Here is a 21108-nt window from a genome sequence, read left to right as displayed (position 1 = left end):
CTATAATTGAATGGGTTTTTTTCATTTAGTGTCATGAATACATATGGAGTGTTCTGACTCTTTTATCCGTTTTGGAATGACTGTGCAGACTTTGTACACAAAGATGGTGTTGGAGTTAATTCTGATCCACAGCCTGTGCTCCTGGAAGCATTTGGCAAAAGAGCTTTCCTGATTTATTGCTGAATCAGTACATGTCTAACAGAGACAAAAATGAGCTCCTCCCTGGTTCTGCATAAGTAATGATAGTAACATAGAGAATGAGTATTTACAGACATAGGACATTTCAGAGACAGAAGACATTGATGATTCTGGTGATCCTGATTGTGTCTTTCCTTCTGATGAGGTTTCAGAGGAGGTATCTGCCAAGGCTTCATCAAATGAAAACAATGGGACAACACAACCATCCTCAAGAGAAAGGATATAGAAATTTAAAGATGTGAAAACAGAATGGTCTATATCACCATAACAAACCCAAGGCAGGCAGTCAGCTTCCAATATAATCAAAATGGCACCAGGACCTACAGGATTTGCAGGCAATCGAATCCATGATGTACAATCAGCATTTGAACTCTTATATCTTAAGCAATAGTGAGATGACCCACTTGGATAGAAGGCATGCATTTCAAGAGAAATAGAAGTCACGTGATTAGGCCGACTTACATGCAAACATAGGTTTGTAGATATTAGCTGGAGTTTACAAACCAAAAGCAGAAGCAACTGCTAGTCTGTGGAATGCAGAGAGTGAAAGAGCACATTTTCCAGCAACCACATCACTGGACTCATTTCATATCATCTCTAGGGTGATTCGTTTCAATAACCGTGACACTAGGCCTGCTTGACATGAAAGAGACAAGCTGGCTGCAATCAGAAACAGCCACTGTGACACGGCTGCAAATCAAAATGGATGGAGATCCTGCCTCGTGTACAATGCTGGTCCTCAGGTTACAGTGGATGAACGCATTGTTCCATTCAGAGAACACTGTCCTTTCAGGCAGTTCATGCCCAACACGCCAGCAAGGTATAGCACCAAATTTGGGGCACCATGTGATGAGAAATCTATTGATGCATGGAATATGCAAGTTTATACGGGAAGCCGAGCTAGAGGAGCACCTGAGAAGAATCAGGGGTTGCATGTGGTGCTGGATACGAGTGAGGAGCTGCAAGGCCATAATATTAACATGTGATAGCTCTTCGCGTGCTACCAACTTAGAACTGAGCTACAAAAGAAGAACCTGACTAGGCTGGGAACAGTGAAAGGAAACATACCAGAACTCCCTAATGAACTTCTGAAGCTGCAGAGCATAGCTGTAAATTACTCAAAACTCGCTTTCTCAGAAAGTACTACTTTCATGTCATACTGCCCCAAGACAAACAAGAATGTGCGTGTATTAAGCACAAAGAAGCCTCTCTGAGACAAGACAGGATAAGAAACCAAAAATGATCCTGGACTACAATTTCACCAAAGGAGGGGGTGACAGCCTTGATAAGGTGACAGAAATGTACAGCCCATTGGCCTCTGGTGATCTGGCCTCTACCTCAATTCCCTGGCAGTAAAAAAGAACATGCACCATACGGTCAATTTGACCCACAGCATAATGGATGTTACTATTTTTCAACACAATACGAGCGAAAAATCAAAGGGGTTCCAACCGATTTGAAAAAAAAAGGCCTTACATTTCGGAGATGAAAATGTTCTGCAGACAGAGCACAGAAAATTACTCCTTCACAGAAATCTTTTTATTTTTCAAAAGAGACAGAGACATTATAAAACACTGTGTTAGGTTTTCTGCTTTACACATTAGGACAAAATAGATAAAGCACGCAGACAGCATGTACTGTTCAGACAGGCAGTGTAATTCCATTAATACAGCGGGGTCTTAAACTGGGGCTCTGGCAGACCGAGATCGGCTCACAGATTTGCTAACTGTTACCTCGCATGACCCCTGCAGCAGGAAAAATGGCAGTACCAACTCTAATCGACAAGCACTCCAAAAAAAATTGAATCACACAGTATTTAACTCAGTCAGACTGTAGGCACATTCTGTGCATTTCCTGCCAAAAGAAATGGGATGGGATAGAGTAAACCGTAGAGAGAACTAAACAATGTTACAGCGGTCGTGACTAATACCAGCAGCATAATTTGTTTACAGGGAACAGATAGGTCTCTCCAGCGGGTGCACAAAAGGTTATTCATCCATAATATCAGAAACACCCAGACAGGGACTGAAGCAATCCTCATGTCAAGCTGAGAGAATTGCTTCATTCCTTTTACTGGTAACTGGTAACCAGGCTGAATTTTTAAACTATCAGCACTACATTCACCAGGATATTGTAATTGTGGCATCAAGCATTGAACTGAGGTACATGTTACGGTAATCACCGTGGCATGCAAATGCACAATCAGTTTTTTTAATGCATTACTGTAACAAAAGAGAAATAACATTGCTAACTCATTACTCCATTACCTGCTTATCCTCCATGTGAATGCATTTATCAATTTTCATATCACTCTGTAATCCAAGATATACTGTACATCTTGAAACTTGACAGAGTTTCTGAGACAGATAAAGAAACCTTCAGGGATGCTACGTTAAACATCTCGGGCTACATTCCCACTCTGAATCACTGCAATGTGATCACTTTTATACTGCCATCCACAGCTGGAAGCATGACTCCATTCCTGCACGCTAGGGTTGTCTTCACCAGCTACCTACAGTATGAGGTTTGGAATCATGTTTTAGTCCACTGGTGGCCCACAGCAGGTCTTACAGGTCACCTCTTAGTCACCGATTCATAACGACATGGAATAAGTGCAATACATAAGGGCAGCACAGTGGCGCAGTAGTTAACATTGCTGCCTCAGAGCGTGGGTTTCTATTCAGGTGCTGCCTGCTTGGATTTTATAGGTTCTCCCCATCTTCACCTGGGTTTCCTCATATTAAATAAGGCCTGGTAACAATAGAGGGATGTTAAGTGGGGGATCTGTGAGGTGCATAAACAGTAAAAAAAACAGGTTTTCACCATCTTACCTGTGCAGTAAAAGTGTCACGGTGCTGCAGTGGTTAGCCTTGCAGTGCGGTACCACTTGCAGGTACAGTGGTTAACCAGTCCATTACAGGGCAGACATACACTCACATCAGGGCCCATTTTCCCATGAGGCAACTTAACCTAACAGTATGTCTTTGGAATGTGGGAGGGAACCAGAGCACCCAGAGGAAACCCACATGAACACGGGGAGAACATACAGACTTCACGCACACAGCACCCCAGGTCCAGAATGATGGTCTTTACGCTGAGGCCGCAATGCTAACCACTGTGTCTCCATGCTAACCTAATTGTTCCTCATTAGCTTATAATTAGTACTAACTTTGATTACGAGTAGCTGTAGAAAAGTCTTTGTGCCCACTGGAAGACTGAGCTAAACAGGCTTGGCACTGCCATGCCTTATTGAGCAATAATTAAGCAAACTCGAGGAAAAGGCCCACGGCACAGCTGAACTCCTGCTGCTTTTCAGCCCAGTGAAAGGGTCAATGATAGTGGACTAGTGAAGACCCTGTGAAACATCCCCAACATCAGCATCTACCGGCAGACAGAGGCTAGGGTCCAGGAAGAGGCCTTCTTTTTATCATACAAAGCAGGTGGGAAAGCAAAGTGACATCTGTCTGCTGTACCCTTTCATCCTCTGTGGTAACACCAGGTAAACACCATATGTCAGCCACACATCAGTTGCTGTTTGAACTTTATGCAATTTAGACAAAAGCACATTGTCAGACTCACTGTCCACCCACTACATTTCCCGATCACTATGTGTTATTCATCATCCTGCTTTTTTCAAAGCCTTAATTAAATTGCCATTTTTGTTAGAACTACTTCATGGCTTTCCTTTCACTGTACCCACAGGATCACTCAACAATTATCAGACACCTTGATACCCTGCATTAGAGACAAACACGTTAGCACAAAGATTTTAAGACATTGCTATTAATTGTATTAAGACGGAATAAAAAGTTTATTTATAACAAGTTGTTGCACATACCTAAACATTGGCTATAAGCATGTAGAAAAGCCTTTTCTGTCTCTGGAGGTTTTTTTCCTTCTGAACTCCTCTCATTAAAAGAATATAAAAGTTATAAATATCATATTAAGAAATATTAATATAGGCACCAATGTTGAGGAATGGTGAGGGCACTAAACTTTTAGCCGGAGGATTGCGGATTCAAATCCTGGTTAGAGCACATCTCTTGTACCCTTGAACAAGGTTTTGCACTCAGATTGTGTCAGTACATTACCCAGCTGTACTGTATATATGCAGGTTGCTTTGAATAAAGAGGTCAGCCAAGTCGACAAATAATAACAGAAAGACTTATTCTTTCATTCGAAACAGAAAAGAAATGTGAGATACAGCAGCTTTAAAGAAGTTCCATTCATTCGAGGTGTGCCACTATTAGATCTGAGCCACCTATTAAACGTCAGGTTTTTTTTGTGACAGCATGAAGCAATGGGATTTTTATATTAGGCGGGTCCAAGCCATGGACACACCAAACATGCACGTTTTGCTCCACAGTGCAGGGAAAATAAAAAACGCATCACTACCAAACACCAAAATTAAAGCCTTTCTACTTTTTCTTGAAGTCCCTAAATTTCCCAGCCAAACAGTGGCTAAACAGCTTACAAGCCTCAACAAACAATTTTGCAGTTTCCCCTGAGACTGTTCTCAAAATTTCTAATTATTCACAACTGAGTTTCTCTCCACAACTCTCATAAGTACTGTAGTCTTCACAAACAACCCTTTTGAAAATTCCAAAAACTCACAAATTTATTTCCCTAAAACTCACAAATTCCTTCATCTTCAGTCTTTTTTTCCTCCTGTGAAAGTCACACAGAGGGGTTCTACCGTCTGGCCTTCAAACAGCAGATATACATTTACATACTAACACCAGAAACCTCTGTTTCCTACTTTTTAAGCAGTCATCTGACCAAGTGTCTTCCTGCAACTGGCCAGGTGACTGAAAGCAGCAGAGGTTTCTGGGAAATGTGGTCCCAACAGGGCTGTTCATCCGAAAAACGTTCTGAAAAGAATAGTTATAAAAAGAATAGTTATAAAATCTGGCGCATTTGTTACTTATTAACTTCTTGATTTCAAGAATCTCACCCAGGTGATTCTTGAAAGAAGCCAGGGTATCAGCCTCAACTACACTCCCAAAACCCTTTGTGTCAAGAAGTGCCTTCTGATCTCAGTTCTCATCATCACACCAAGTTCCCCAATTCTGACTGATCTGCTTCTCACTGGTTTCAACCCCTGTCCATGCCTAAGTGGATTACAGAGCACAGCCTATCGAGTGTACAGCACTGTAAGGAAGATGGCAGGGAGGTCCAAATTAAACATTAGATCTTCAGTCAGTACCTCTCTAAGAGAAGTAAAGTAAGCTTATAGAAACTCTTGTTCTCATCCTAAAAAATTCCATAAACAAATTATTGTAACTTTCTGCTTTTGAGCTCCATCACAGTTGACAAGCTTTACCAGATTTGTGGTAACATTTTTTAGACACTGCTAACACACAAGAACAACTTTATGGGCAAACTGCTCAGATTTATACTCTCTCTCTCATTCTGCAACAAAAGAACACATGATGTGAGGCCTCAGACATACCATGACGAATTGAATGTCAATTCAGGAGTCTTACCTTAGATAACTTTGTAGTGGATGAGAGACTTAGTTAAAGGGGTTTAAGTTCTAGACAATTGACAGGAGGGAAGCGAGGAGATCAGCAGGGTAGAATAACCCCTTCAATACTAAACTTCCTCGGCGGCATAAGCAGTAAAAAAATTAGCGTGCTTAGGTTCTGCGCAGTGTCTTGTCTTTTACTTTTGGACTTGTTCCTTTCCAGAGCTCACTTTTCTAAATCACTTTATACGTTTTTCTTTGCCTGTGTGTTGGCCAAAAAGTCAATAACCTGTGAAACAATTTCAACAAAATACTAAGTTTCTTACTGTGCGTTATTTTTCCGACGACTAAAACTAATCCACTGTCGTTAGGTGAAATATCTGTAGAGATAATGTCACCGAGTGTCACCGTGAAGCACTCTCGCGGCTGGTCGCCTTGCACGGACAGTACTTAGCCAAGTCTCTGTCGCTCGCTTGTACAACAGGACTTCAATAACTGCGCTTTATTGTAAAATTTGGTAAGCTGCACCAGTGCTGTGCCTGCTGCCTGTACCACACCTTGGCTCGAAAGGGGGTATGTTTTGCAGACAATCCTGCGCCCAGTTCGGCGCACCTGTATTGCACCATTCGCTCCAGCGCTGCGATGCCCCACGCAGAGCAAATCACAGATACCGCGGAAGGGACTGATACATCCCTGCAGCTTGCAAACCTTTCAGAGAAAACTCAAAGCAGTACGCGACGTTAAGCATCTTTCTAAGTCTTATGAAGGCGAAACGACGATATTTTAGTTTTACTACACTCTTCGCAAAGTTTGGGTTCCGGCAACTTAAGCATTTTTCCCAAATCCAGCCATAAAGAACTGTTACCCAGCCATTTAAAACATTGCATCTAACACCCACGCGACTTGATCCGCGTTTTCTGATAGCCTAGGTGTGGACATACACCAGGCGATGTTTTGATGCGCAGAAAAATGATAAATCTGGCACTGCTGCATGTGCACTGCGTGTTGACTTCAGTGCATGACTTCAGGGGTCGCGCGTGGGGAGCTTGCTTCGTTTTGTGTGCAACGGAAGCAGCTGATAAGCAAACAATATTCCACAAGCCCGTGGTGAAGTACTGTGTTTAATTATAACCTTTCACGTCGTAATTTGTGTTACAGTCAAGTTAGCTGTTGCGTCTTACCCAGAAAGAAGAGTTCCTCAGTCCACAGAAATGCTTCATGGTGCTTCGCTTTCTGCAGGTCCCTGCTTTTTGAACAAGTAAAAATCTGCCTTTTCTTTGGTTTTTGCAAATCGCACACACAGACACTCGGACAATTTCCTCTAGAAGAAGCAGAGTTCTACTCTGCTTCTTCCCCTTGGCCGAGTGACGTGCGCCCTGCAATTTACTTTCCTTATTGTGAGCAGGAGCCCCCGCCCCCGACGCGCTCTCTGTCCCGCCTCTGAGCCGGACTTGGCTGTAGATTCTCGGGTGGCTTGACGAGGTTTTGCGTGTGTGACAATACAATAAAAGTTTAATGTCGCAAGATAAAGAATCATAAAACCAACGTCGCCTCGAGTAGGGGTGCACAGCCTACAAAACGATAATTTTATCTCGGCATTCCGTGCTATGACTTTGATGGTTTTCTGTTCGTCTTAATCTAAGACTGCACGTCGCCTTTGATTGGGAAAAAAAACTCTCTCTCCGAATTTCTTTATGAATTCTGAATATCTGAGAATATTTTTTATGCTGAACCTCAAAAAAGAGCTTGTCACAAATGTGCGGTCCGCTCTACCAGCATGCAGAGCAATTTTATTTTACCACTAGCTCTTGTCGTTCAGGTAAACATCCAGATGACATAATACAGCTTTCAAATCACTATTTGAATGTCATTTTAGTGACAATGGAGAGTCTGCTGATGGTTTTTAGGCGAGTACTTTCACAGCTTTGGCTTATTTTACAGAACACGAGTGAATAGTGGTTTGTAAATGATTTTCCTTTTTGAATGAACCATTCTTCATTTTCCTAGGTTTTAAAATTATTCAGAATTACAAAATATATTTCTACTGTGAAAGGTTGGAGTGATTGGAGGGCAGGCTTTTTTGCATGAAGCTGCACTCTAGGAAAAAAAGAGAATTAGGATTTCTTCATGCTTTCTCCTTACTCTCCTACAGCACATATTTGTAGAGAGAAGGTAGATCTGTAGTGAATCTTGTCTGGGCATGTGGAACAGTTATTAATACTACTGTATGTCCACCTCCACGTCTTCTGTTCAGCAGTCACTATACTGACAGTCTTGGCACTCAACTGTAAGACAGATTCTGTAGCATCTTCTCTTCAATAAAAGTAGCCTAATCCCACAGGATTCCTTGCCTTTGAAATGTGCAGTGTGTGTATTTCAAAGAGACTGTTGTGTTCCAATGCTTCCCAAACTGGAAGATGACAGGGCCCCAGGGAGCTCAAGTGATAGGGTGTTTAGTGCTGTTTCCCTAGTGCCCAGGTTACAGACCTCCCCCAGTGACCAGACAGGCACTGGAACATCTGCTCCTTACTGGAACAAATGACATACAGTAGGAGCAGGTAAATCAGTGTCTTTCCAAGACAAACTGAAAGATTTAGCTCTTTAGCTTAGAACCAGAACTTACAGAAGTGGACTTTTCAAAAAATCTACCAGTGCTTTGTGCATGCTGAGGGAATCTAGGGGAAATATAAGATTTAACATATTAATGGTTAATGGGGGTTGTTCTGTCTGAACAGGACAGGATGCACTTGAACTAGAGGCGGACTGGTATGATATGGAAGCATTTGTGTAGAGTCGTTGAGGAGTTTGTAAATGGGGGAACAGGGAGGTCACAATAGACCAATGCTGGTGGGATCAGGAAAATCCCAGGCAGAATTAAGAACAAGCTTAACTAATTCATGTCTCCTGCTTACTTTCAAGGATCTAAATGGTACAACTTGCCAGTATCTTGCTGATATGTTATCTTTTTACTTCCCTCTACACAACCTTCAGCTGATTCTGGTGTACAAAGTGTTCTAGTCTGCGTCTATACTTTGTGGGTGACATTGTGAGCTCTGGAATACCATCCCAGCAGAAATCAGGGACTCACCCACAGAAGCTTTGTATTATGGGAACTTGTTTTGTGGTTGCTTTGTGTTCATATGCAGACTGATAATTTGTTTATCTTGTCATATCTCTTTTTTGGGTATTGATTTTAAAGGTGTTATTATAAAGATGTAATGATATTAAATGTCCAGACACAACTCAGAATCCAAGGCCACAACATTACCAGGGAACTACAACATTATAGGAGTAACTGAAACATGGTGAGGAGAAAATGATGACAATTTTAAAATTTACATTATTAAAATATACAAATTTGAGAAGACAGACTGTATGAAAGGGATGTTGCTTTGGGAGTATAAAACTACAAACTAGAGATGTTAACCAAGAGGGTTCAGGTAAAATCTTTCTATGTTCAAATGGAAAATAAATCAAAGTGTTTAATCAAAGGGCATATACTGTACCATAGACTACCTAATGCAGACATTGGTGCACAATGTTTAAAGTATAAACTGATTAGTAAGAAATGTAGCAAAGATGACATTATAGTACTGGTATAGATTTCATAGAACCACTTGGAAATGGTGAGAATAATATGGTAGCTTTCAAAGTTCACTTTAAATCTTCAATGTCTGAGTTTAAAGTTAGTGATTATAAGTTTTGAAAAGCTGACTGTAAAGGTTCAAATAAATTCATTTTTATAGCACAAAAGTTGAAGGAAAATACGGCCTAAATGGTTTGATTATTACTGTAAATAGTAAAATATTTAGTGAGATAATTGTGTTGAAATACTGTACAGACATAATCAATAGCATACCCTATATTATAGAAGGAGCTCCATCAGTTTTGGGTAATCTAAGTATAACTGATATTTAGGTTCTACAGGGATAGATCAGCTAAGAACTAACAAATCACCAAAGCCTCATGGTTGTTTTCCCTTTATACTTAAGGAAATGAGGGATTTTATCCATAGATGCCTGGTTAGCATATTTCTGCTCTCATTTAGAATGGGAGCTGTACTCGTAGGTGGGGCAGTTGCAAGTAATACAAATTCCAAGAAAGAGAGGTCAAAACTAAACCATGAAAATGTAGTCAATATTACTCTTGTTACTAGTAAAGCTGGGGAAATTATACTTCGAGATAAACTAAAAAACCTCAAAAAAATAATTTATTTGCAAAGGGAAAGTCTTGTTAAAGTTGTTCTGTTATATTTATGTCTGTAATAGAAAGGTACAAAATGTAGCACTGATATTTCTGTGAAAATCTTTCAATATTTTCTAAATAAGGGACATCAGAATTAAAATGGTCAACCTTTTGAAGATGATTAGTTTGTGCTTTTGTGCTTGTGATGTCTCCCTTCTCTCCACTTACACTGTAACACAGTAGCCATGTCTTAAAATATCAGAATCAATCTAAGTTGTAAAACATACAACAGCAAGGGGATTTTTAAACTTTGGCATTTTCATTTCCATATAACTACAGCATGATGGTTACGCTTTGGTGTGCTATGTTTAGTATTACCAAAAGTACTGAAACTTAAAACAGGAAACACATTCCTTAAGTCTTCACCTCACATGATACAATTTGCAATAACTTTTCTAAATGTGATTGCATGCAAATTCATCTACTGGGTTCCAGTTCAGCAACACTGCTAATCCTATAGCAAAAACAGCAAGAAGAAACTACTACTAGGCCACAGGATGGAAAAAAACAGGAACAACCATTGCTCTTTAAGGAACTGAAGGCCAGTCTGGAAAAAAAGTGTACTCAGATGTCATAGTATTTTTATTTCAAGTTAATAATGCATACTAAATGGATAAAGAGACATCCAAAAATCAGATCAGCAGACATAAAAAGTTGAGACTTGCTTTATGTCTTATGGGATATAGCCTTAATCATCAGCAGCTGTGCTTTTAAACTTGTTTTTGGCTAACAAGAAAACAAACAAATAAACAAACTTTAGTTGCATAGTGTGACAGATATCTTCCAAGGCAGTAATTAAAGTCTCTGAATTGTCCCTGTGTTCTTGTGTGTTTGTGCGCCTTGTGATGGACTGGCACACTGTCCAGAACAGAGTCATGCCTTGCTCACTGTGATTCTGAGACAGGCTTAGGGCTGCTCCGGCCAGGAATGAGCAGCTTTCCGATAATAGATGAATGGTTGTAATTTAAGAGTCCAAATACTGTAGGCACTTCAAATGCTCCCATTTGGCATTCTGAACCTAGAAGTTGATTTTCTGTTTGTGTGTTGAAAATTGATTCTTAATACAGGGCAGAGTTTCATTACTCAAACTCACCACAATTTTTGAGTCTTAATTGATCATTTTAACTGTGGCATTTTAACAGAACAGAATTCAGGTTAACTCCAAACATTTTTGAGTAGCTGTAATCCCCCCAATTTAATGGTGTTGAAATACTGTAAACGTCCACTAGAAAAATGATTTATTTCATGAAACGTCACTGTGGGGAGCCATGTCCTGTTGGCCCACTACTTAGCTCTGTGCATAACTGTTTAATTTGTAAGGCAAAGATGGGACAAATGCAGCCTGTGCAGGTACTTTTCACTTACGTTGACTTATGTAGCCAATTTGGCTTTATAAGCAGTCAGAGGGCTCCGAAATGGCTCCGCCTGTACCAGACCTCAGCATGCAGGTTGAGAGATCTGCAGCCCAGTGCATTTGGCATAAGCTCTTACCTGAGTCTTTCCATTAGTGACTGTGACCGGTATTTGGACAGTTTTTGCGCAGGTGACTGACTAGCCTGCCAGAGTTCCGTCAGCTAATGGGCAAAACAGTGACTCCAATGACTTTCTGGGTGCCTGCTGATTGCAGATAGGGCGGTGAGAGATGCACCTTTCCTATAGCTGGTGCGCCTCCTCTTCACAGTGTCAAAAAGTGAATGGCTCAGCAGGTGGATGCGTTGGAGGAGCATGTCCCTGTGTCTCATTCTCTGAATGTCACATTCTTTCCAGAGTGGGCTTAGGAGCTGTGGAGAGCCCAGTCTTAAAAAACAATTTGGGGTCTTCTGCGTGGCTTATCCAGTGAAGGTGCTCACCTAAGCACAGGTTGAACTCAATGGTTATGGCTTCATGCCTGGGTCACATCCAGGCGCAACATGGGATTAGTCAGCCTGGGCTCTACCAGCTCTCAGGTACACAGGGCCCCCTCCTGGACACTTGCAGGCTTGTGCAGCTGTTGGTGAGGGACACATCTCTCCTCCGATTGGGCAGTGCTGCCTGTAATGAGTTCAGTGTGGAGTGGTTCGAAGGTGGACTGGGCAAAGGAGTCTGTCTGCATTCTTATCCTCCCCAGTCTGCAGTCCGGTTCATAGACTCAAGCTGAGTCATGACAAACCTACAGCTACAGTAGCTGTTCCAAATCAGGTAGTGTAGGTATGCGAAAAATGTTCAGTAATGAAATGGCAATAAAGATCAAAAGCTGAATGAATGTTGAAAGTCTGAAAGTTTTCTGACCCTATGGTCTTCGTGGACTGGAGTTGCCCATTCCTGGCATAGGGGAAACAAATGTGACAATTTAATTTCACACTTAGATTGAGAATTAAATTTGATATTTACCTAACAAAGATGGAAAATACTGTAAGATACACAAACTTGTTTCATTAACACGTTAACATTTTCACAAAGGAAAGGGTTCAGCTGCAGTAAGTCAGAAAGGATGACACCAGTTTCAACAAATTCTTGAAAGTACTGTACATCTCTGAGAAATGTAAGGACCTAAACTTTACATAGAAGTACTGTATATTGTTCAGTAAATCTACTGCTCTTCAGTACGAAAACAAATGTATCGCTCGCTCCCTCTAGTGGGAACATATTCTAAATGCAAGTAAGGACTTGCTTCAAATAAGAAATATGATATATTTACTACTGCTGCAGTAAATTTCTTTTCTACCAAAGAAGTTCAAAATCGCTATATTGTACTTTCACACTGAGCTAGATCACCTCCTGTATATTTTATGACTATCATATAAAATATTAAGAATGAAATGTATTAATATTACTTCAGACTAAAGGCTCAATTTCTGTGAACCTGAGAAACTGCTTGTTTAAGGAGTTCAAAATCGCTATACTGTACTTTCACACTGAGCTAGATCACCTCCTGTATATTTTATGACTATCATATAAAATATTAAGAATGAAATGTATTAATATTACTTCAGACTACAGGCTCAATTTCTGTGAACCTGAGAAACTGCTTGTTTAAGGAGCTGATTAAATAAAATAAAGAAAAATTACTTAAAGAATTAAAATTGCTGCCCAGTGCTAATAGTTTACTACATTATTTGCTTTGTGGGGTGTACAGAGAGCTGTTGTTGTGATATACTGTACTGTGATGTTTGTGGAATGTGGGAAATGAAGTTTTGTCATTATTAGGATGAATCAATTTGTTTAGCTGAGACTTTTATCCAAAGCAAAGGGGCTATAATTGTCTTTTTTGTTTCCCATAGACATTTTGGTGAACATTCACACAGCATTCTGGGTAAATTACTGTGCTTTAGGGTACAGCATTACCACCTCTGCCTGGGATTTGAACATGCACCCCCCCAGAATCCTAACCTTTCTATCCTGTAATCACTTTGCAAAAGTATTTTTCAAGAGACTGTAATGGAAAAAAAATATGTTGTAAATTCAAATTTATTTCCACCCGTTCATTTTCTGACAGCTTCATCCAATACCGAGTCATGGGGAAGACAGAGCCTATCCCAGCAAACAATGGGAGCAAGGCAGGGTATTCCCTGGGCAGTACGCCAGTTCATCAAAGAGCAAACACATAGAGAAAAACACACTCACACCAGGGCCAATTTCCCCAGAAGCTCATTAATCTATCACTATGCTTGTGGGCTGTGGGAGGTAACCGGAGCATCCAGAGGAAACACATGCCAACACAGGGAAAACATACAATTTCCACACAAACAGCACCCCAGGACCCCAGCGCTGCAAGGCAGCAATACTATCTACTGCACCACTGTACCACTGTATCACCTCTCAAATTTAAAACATGCAAGTGCAATAGTAAAATGCAGTAGTTTTATTGTTCTTGCATAGTCAGATACAAGAGTTAATCACAGTTCTCTTGATCTATAGCACAGTGGCAAGGAACAGCAGCACTACAGCTGTCAGTAGATAATGTGATTAGTACAGATTATGGATCTATAACACAGTGCCAAGAAATGCTGCTGTTTGTTATTACAGTAGTTTATCTACAGCAGTAGTCAGTAGACAGTATGATAGGCACGGGTCTCCTGAGTCACCAGAGTCCTGATGTTGGCAGGCAGCTGGTTCTACCTCAGGGGACAAAGAAACAAAGCCTCCTGGAGAGGTGAACAGAACAGGCAGGACTGATGAGGGAGCATATTTCAGCATGTCTGCTACTCAGTGTTAAGGATTATTGAAGCACCAGGCCTAGCAGTCTTCTCCAGCATCTGTCCCTTGTTTCTGTTTGAGTGCTTCATAAGATTTGGACTTCATGCCCTTTGCTTTCAGCATGCTAGCCTCACTTACTGTATACAGCATACTGCATGTATTCCTGAACACAGACAACTCTTCTCGATATTCCGTTCAATTAACCATTTTGTTGAGATTGCATTTTAGTAGCCTTTAAATGATAAAATCCTGCATTTTGTCATTAGATTTAGGCATCGCTGGATACCCTCTGATTCTTAAAGACATTTATCAACAGCAATAATGCCAGCAGGACTAACCATTCTACTGCACAATGGAAAATATGTGACCAACTTCACCACCCGGAAACCCAATATAGCAACAGGGTGGGGCTCTTCAGGAGACATTAAAATTCTAGAAACCAGTCATTCTATGAAGAGTAATTAAAGCCGAAGCAGAAGCCTTTATATCTTCACAAAACTTATTGCAAAAAATGCAAAAAGTTGCAAATCGGTGGCATTGATCATTAGGACTAGCTGTTAGTGCATTACTTACCGTTACCAACAGAGGCCACTGAGATACACCTGGATTATGCTCTTGGATAATTTGACCACAGCACAGACCGTTATAAACGGAGAAACTATAATGTGAACACTTGCTTATCTCTTTACGTATCACACTTATAAAGACCACCAGCTACAATATATTATTTCTTCACATTACAGCTGATCTTAACCTTTCAGTGGCACAGCATCATCAATAAAAAATGTTACTTGGAATCAAAAGGACTTAGGTTACAAGAGAAACGGCTAATTTTCCTTTTTACTAGCATATTGTATACTGTATATGCATACAGTCTCTTATCTTTCGACTGTCAACCTTTGACCTCACTCTCCCACACCAGGTTATTTAGTGTTATCAAATGATATATTCTCTTGTTCTCTTTTTCAAAGGGTTTAAAAATTGAAACTGCAGAATTGGAATCCCCGCGCATTACAGTACATTATTAAGCAATAATTACATGATTACATGAGTGGTGACAGTTGTTTTGACCAAAACAAATAGGAAATAGTCATTCTAAAGAACGGGTGTATCTATCCATTCACTTTCTACCTGCTTTATCCAATGCGGGGTCACGGAGGAGCTGAAGTCTATCCCAACAAGCAACAGGCGCACCTTCGGCACCTGAGATAATATAACAAATAAAGATCGATTCAGTGAAATTTCAGTCATGTAATGGAACGAAATGGAAGATCCAAGAGATTAATTTTGCTATGTGGTACCGTGGATGACATTTCTCAGCCTGTATTTAAACCGTTTTCTAAACCGAGTTAAGTAAAGGACGACAACGCATTAGGATCAAGAGACGTTAACGCTTTCACAAGCAGGGGGAGCACCTCGCACACCAGAAAATATTGTAGTAGTTGTAGAGGTTACTGCTCCCAAAAAAGTGGCAACACCTGTAAATTACTGAACCTTTAAACCAGAAATCTGTCTAAATTAATGGGTTCATTGAGATGAGGAAAAGTACGAAGTAAAAGACTGTGGACCTACTAGACCTCTAAGTTAATTAATTGAACAAATCACTTGCTTAATTGATCACTATGAAGAGTCTGTAGAAGCTGGTAATTTATAGAGACTGGAGAACCCTAGAACTGAAAAGTCAATGAGTAACCAAATTATTTAGATACAGTATACATGGATTTTTTAAGGTCTTTTACAACCGATGACGCAAAACATTAGTTTTACCATTACTTATAAAACACTTCAAGGACTCGTTAATGGCATGACAATTAATCGGTTGATTGACAGTTGTTACTGAGAGCTCGTTTTGACGTCATTGAATCAATAAACTTCGAACTTAATGGACTAGAATGGGCGATATGGCCTTCTTTCCTCTTGGCTGTAACTTTCTTTTAGTTCTTACGAACATCATAAAAAAAGAAGGAAAAGGTGTATTAAGAGACGTTTTAATTCCATCATGTACTTAGACTTTTCAAATTAGACTTTAGGCAGAAAAAGTATTTCCCCTAGATTAAGAAAAACAAGTGTGCCAGAATAATACCATTTGATTCACAGTAAAAATAATTTTTTTTACGATCAGTAAACACTTCACCTCTGTTTATCATCAGCAAGTCTGGATACGGGCGGCCATTTTTGAATTTCGAGGCAAAGACACGAGTCAATATTTTAAAAAATCAAGTAATATCCTTCCCGTTGTGTGCCATACCATTCCCCTTTCCGCCTGTTAACCGCAGATACAGCGCCCACAGTAGCCTGAACACTAGCTGTGCCTTCTTCCACTTCGGGGAGAGCTGACGTCATTCTAATTACATTAAACAGTATCAAACAGCACAGGATCCAGCTGTATTCGGATTTCGTTCACATATCTGCTGGAGCAGGCTGAAATCTGAAATCTGATCCCCCCCAATAAACTGATTTTACAGACTTTTTGCATTTTGCAGACTTCATAAAGATAACTGAGGTTGTGTGTGGAATTTTATATTTGTATTTGTATCTGCAAGCTTAAACTACAGTATATTCAGAATATATATTCAGAATACTTAGGATGAATCGGGGTAACTGTTCCTGAAATGAATATGAACTGTTTTCTGCTTTTACATTGCTTTTGGGACCATAATCCTGTCGCATATCTAATTCAACTCGCACAAATATATTTCGTTGACTCCTGACTCTATTAAACAACGCTGGTGATTTGAGAGCGCTTAAATTTTAACGTAACTAAAAATTAGTTTGAACCCGGGTTTGGGAAACCCGAAAGTCAGTTTTAAAGCTACGAAAATGTTAAGGTTGGCAATAGTGCCGGAGACGTTGCAGGAAAAGATGATGCGTCGTACTGTAATCCATTCGTGTCTGAAAAAACATCTCACCAGGCTTTGTAGAAGGACCCGGCTACTCAAGCCGTTAAAGAATTTTCCTTAATCAATTTATCAGCGGACTAGCCATTTCGTAATTATAAGCAGTTGCAAAGCAAGCGTGTGAAAACACAAGAGGAAATCAGGCTGCCCTCATATCTGAACAGAAACAAACCTCTTACGGTTTAACACAAACAAGCAAGAGTACGATCCTCCCTTCCTTGTCCGAAGGGGAAGTTTCTCCCAATCCTGCAGTTAGCGATGACGTAAGGGAGGAATTCAATACAACTTTTTGTGTTTGTCCTCTGACGACGCACTGAGCTCTGTGGCACCGACACTTGAGCGCACAGAGATGGGTGAAGTTGAACGCCAGCTCCGAAATCTGGTTGCCGAATTGTGAGCTACCTAGCGGGATTTCGATATCGAACAACCTCTCTCGTTTGGGACTTTTGCCTCAATATGTACTTGATTCATCTGTGTGAAATCACAGTTTTTTTCTGGACTTGTCTAAGGTTCCTCTCTGTGACATTAGTCATATGAATAGCAATTAAGAAATGGGGCTACAAAAGAATTTAAAAAGTCATTAGGCTTTTTTTTATACCGGTGTTTTGATCCGTTTTTCTTTTCGAAGCACGATATTGGAGAAATGAGGTGAACACCTGATTTCAGACGAGTCATCTGAAACCCTACGCGTTGGGGTGGACTTTCTCCCTTTTTTTCAATGTGAAAATCGAGGAGTGTGTGGCATGACTGAAAAGCTGAAAATCGTCAGTCTCTGCCCATGAGATTGCCTGTTTATTCATCTCGGACCTGTTACTCCGAGCCAGCCACAGGGAGAATCTCCGCACTGAGGGGCACCGAGCGCCAATTCATAGTGACAGGAAACAGGATCGTTGTGTGCTTGTGGATTAAAAAAAAAAGCACTTGGCACCCAAAAGAATCAAGGACGTAGTTGCTCGCAAATCCAGTCCTCTCTTTACAGCTTGAGACTTCAGAACTTTATCTGGAATGCGAAAAAGAGACTTGCAGCTCCACTCGGGGACACTCTGAGAGACACGGGAGAGCACGTAGAAAACAAAAAGGAGTCAAAATGATTTCAGAAGAGCGAAGTAATCACGTAGCCAAGCAGGCTTTAAACTTCCCCGTGGGCTTGCTGATCAGCTCGCCAAAGAGACGCTTAGCTAAACTGGGCCGGAAACCCAGCAATGGATCCGTGCAGTAAGTAACGGGTTAATACGCACCTGCGCCTTTTCCCTTTTCTCATGTGCTGTACTGTACCTCTTGGTTTGTACAGATTCACACGGGCGGGGGTGGCCTGTTCACCTGCTGTACTTGGGGAGCAAGGGGGAATTATAGTTTTGCTTTTAGTTCGTAGTCGTTTATAGTTCGAGTCTGATGGATCGAGTTGAAGGGATCAATCGCCGAAATCTTACAGCGTCTTTTAGCTAATCCTGTCACAATGAAAACATATATTTTGTGCTTATTCCATGATATATTCAACAACTTCATTCTAATAGTGCGCTCTCTCATTCAGCAACTTTGCTGAGTTATATGCCCATATTTCTCGTGGGGATTGTGGTGTGTTTTTATTGCTTTGTGAATTTTACTTTAGGGATGTCTAGTTTACTATAAGGGCAAGTTCAGTTCCTTGGGTTTGAAAACACTAGCGAGAAAAAAAACAACTATTAGCGTTAGTTTTCCAATTGGAGATACTAAGATAAAAGCACATACGTCTGTTTTTTTTATTTAATTTTCCTGTTTTAAGTATGGGTGAGGGAGTTCATGTTGATTGCTAACTCCTGGTCGCTGTGTCATAGGCGTCATACAGTACGTTTGTTGTGACAGCCGGCCCCACCTGTCCAGGTATTTATTTAAATACGGGGTTGGGAATCGGGCACTCGTGTTCATCCTGCTGAGGAACCGGAGAAGAGCTGTGCTGTTGTCCTTTCACTCTCACGCGAAGTCCAGGACGTCTGGTGAGCTTCTGAGATAAATATATTCTAGCACACCATTATATCATAAACCCTAACACGTCGTAAAATCGTGACGGCTCACTTGTGAAACATTCACCAGACCTGACTGACGTAAACAAAAAATAATTAATAGATACAGTAACTCATGGGTTAGTATAGGCAGGAGCCACGGACTTCTGCCAACTAAAGAACATGACAGGTCTACATTTTAGATAAGTACAGTATGGGATTTGTACATGTTATTTTTAAGATATAATTGACGTAGATGTAGTGCTAGTAATCTTTTGAAAGATTTGTCCACAGCAAAATTCCAAACCAAAGACATTTTTTGTTAAACTGTGGTTGTGGCAGTTTCTTAAGAGTGTCTTAAGTCTGAAGTTCTGTAAAATTGCTCTTTGCTAGCGTGGTTGTCTTGAGGGTATGTAGTGAACTTATCAGAAATATTTAATTAAACTGGCTTAGAACACCAAGTAAAATTCCTGGTGTGCCTGATAGAAGGTGGCATTCGTCGTTTCGATGTAAATAACCTTGACAGTTCAAGAGGATTAACGGAGCCCTTTGCTCAGAGGATTGAAAGAGCTTCAGATCAGAAGTGCTGTCAGGCCCTGCCGCCCACGGAGATTACTGGAGTGCCGCAATCTGTCTCGCGTGTGGTGTGGACGGCGATGTAGCTGCATTAGCAATCCGGTTAGTTAGGGTAACGGCTGTGGAGGGCACGTGCATTGACGGGGTGTCCGTTCCCATCTGCAGTGCTACACGGTGATCTGATGACTTACTGTACGCGGAGATCCAGTCAGAGAAGCAAAAATGAAAGGAATCAACTGTTAGTTTATCTGAGCTTTGGCGTTGTTCCTCTTAACGTTTCAATATGTTGATAATATGTATTATCGTACAAACCGTACATGTATCACTAGCATGAAATATGTTTCTTATCAGTAGCACCACACTCTCTCATGTCCAGCTGTTGGTAGAATATATTAACAAAATTGATGGAGATTGTAGTTTGTCTCTGTGTCATTTTGCACTGAAATCACTTGAACTAGGTTTTTATCACATTTTTACTGCATGAAGCATCTCCTCAAATTCTGGCCAGAAAGCGTCTTTAAAAGAACTGTCTTGACTGATGGCAATTTCACATGGTAATCTAAAGAATTTTCAAGACCACCTGAAGATAAAAATTAAATAGCAGACAACAGGATATTTTTATCTTTAGCAGAGGTAATAGCTTTTAGATGTCTGCTTGACATCTTCACTGCAGTTATTGACACACTGCACAGTGGTTGACATCGCTGATTTTCAGATTAAAGCAGGGGTCCTCAGTCCTGGTTTTGGGGTCCCAGTGTGTCTGTGTTTTCAGTCCAGCTGGTCTTTTCAACAACTTGAATATTGATCTAAACCAATTAAAGCCTTGTAGAGCCACAACTGAGGTACTGTATATCTTAGTAATGCTACATGGAGCTGAATGTATAGCACCTTTGAATAGCACCAGACCACAGCTCAAATTATCACAAGCAGGTGTTTTCTCATTTTAATCCTGTGACACTGTGTTGCTGAAATAGCACAGACAATTATAGAGTGCAGTTACAGGACTACCTGAAGGCTAAAGAGCTCTTCTTGTTTCCTTAGTTGCAAACTCCACCTCTCTCCTATAGTAATAAAAATCTTGTGGCAGGCTTTATTTCTTCCATACACAGCAGCAGTATCCACCCTGGACATTACAATTGTTCTGTAGCACAGTTTACCTTTCAAGACAGGGCCCTTACTGTAGTGAAGTCTGAGTATTCTATTCATTTAAAACCAGTTACTCCATCAAGGGTCACATACTGTATGGGCTGTCTCAGCTTGACGTAACATAAGAGAGAAAGGAATTCCACTTTGCCTGAATTTGAGGTATTTAATGACATTTATATACTGTATAAATGTCATTGTATTTATTGTATATGTAATTCATATGTATATGTTTACACTAACCCATGCTATATAACAATACTTGGGAGATGACACCATCTTATAACATCTCATTGTTACTCTACCTTCTATGGCTAAGGGTCAAAGTGAGCAGCCAAAGACAGCTGTTTCACCCTTATTAGGGTGAAAGTGTGATATGAGGTTATTAATATTCATACCCATAATTCTCAGCAACTGCATGCTTTTT

General features: G+C 40.5%; 2 protein-coding genes, 1 long non-coding RNA gene and 1 pseudogene across 6 annotated transcripts in view; 2 read left to right on the top strand and 2 right to left on the bottom strand.

Moving 5' to 3' along the window:
• The window catches only part of abcc3 (ATP-binding cassette, sub-family C (CFTR/MRP), member 3), a 94740-nt gene extending 87692 nt beyond the window's left edge, over positions 1-7048 (bottom strand). For both annotated transcript variants that reach the window (XM_088599376.1, XM_088599375.1), the window contains exon 1: positions 6847-7048. In XM_088599376.1, the coding sequence (XP_088455502.1) occupies positions 6847-6885 (39 nt within the window). In that variant the 5' untranslated portion in view covers positions 6886-7048. The remainder of the gene's footprint in view (positions 1-6846) is intronic.
• LOC148652531 (uncharacterized) lies at positions 372-1263 on the top strand (annotated as a pseudogene).
• A 3465-nt stretch (positions 7049-10513) lies between the features above and the next one.
• LOC148652529 (uncharacterized) lies at positions 10514-17246 on the bottom strand. 2 transcript variants are annotated; one of them, XR_015925370.1, is made up of 3 exons: positions 17156-17246; positions 15218-15289; positions 10514-12211 (listed from the first exon to the last, which is right to left on the bottom strand). It is a non-coding gene; the product is annotated as an uncharacterized LOC148652529 (long non-coding RNA). The 2 variants fall into 2 exon arrangements; XR_015925371.1 differs by lacking the exon at positions 17156-17246 and adding an exon at positions 16221-16407.
• Positions 17206-21108, top strand: part of radil2b (Ras association and DIL domains 2b) — a 60374-nt gene continuing 56471 nt past the window's right edge. The window contains exon 1 of one of the 2 annotated variants that reach the window (XR_015925369.1): positions 17206-18198. Coding sequence is in view for 1 of the 2 variants with exons in the window: in XM_088599380.1 (XP_088455506.1) it covers positions 18071-18198 (128 nt within the window). In the remaining variant the exon portion in view is untranslated. The remainder of the gene's footprint in view (positions 18199-21108) is intronic. The other variant, XM_088599380.1, reaches the window with a different exon arrangement.

The sequence above is a fragment of the Lepisosteus platostomus genome, chromosome 11 (assembly GCF_059453375.1).
Source record: "Lepisosteus platostomus isolate fLepPlt1 chromosome 11, fLepPlt1.hap1, whole genome shotgun sequence".
In the NCBI taxonomy this organism is placed as follows: Eukaryota; Metazoa; Chordata; class Actinopteri; order Semionotiformes; family Lepisosteidae; genus Lepisosteus; species Lepisosteus platostomus.
The sequence above is the reverse complement of the archived record's forward strand: the minus strand, read 5'-3'. Positions and strand labels throughout refer to the sequence as shown.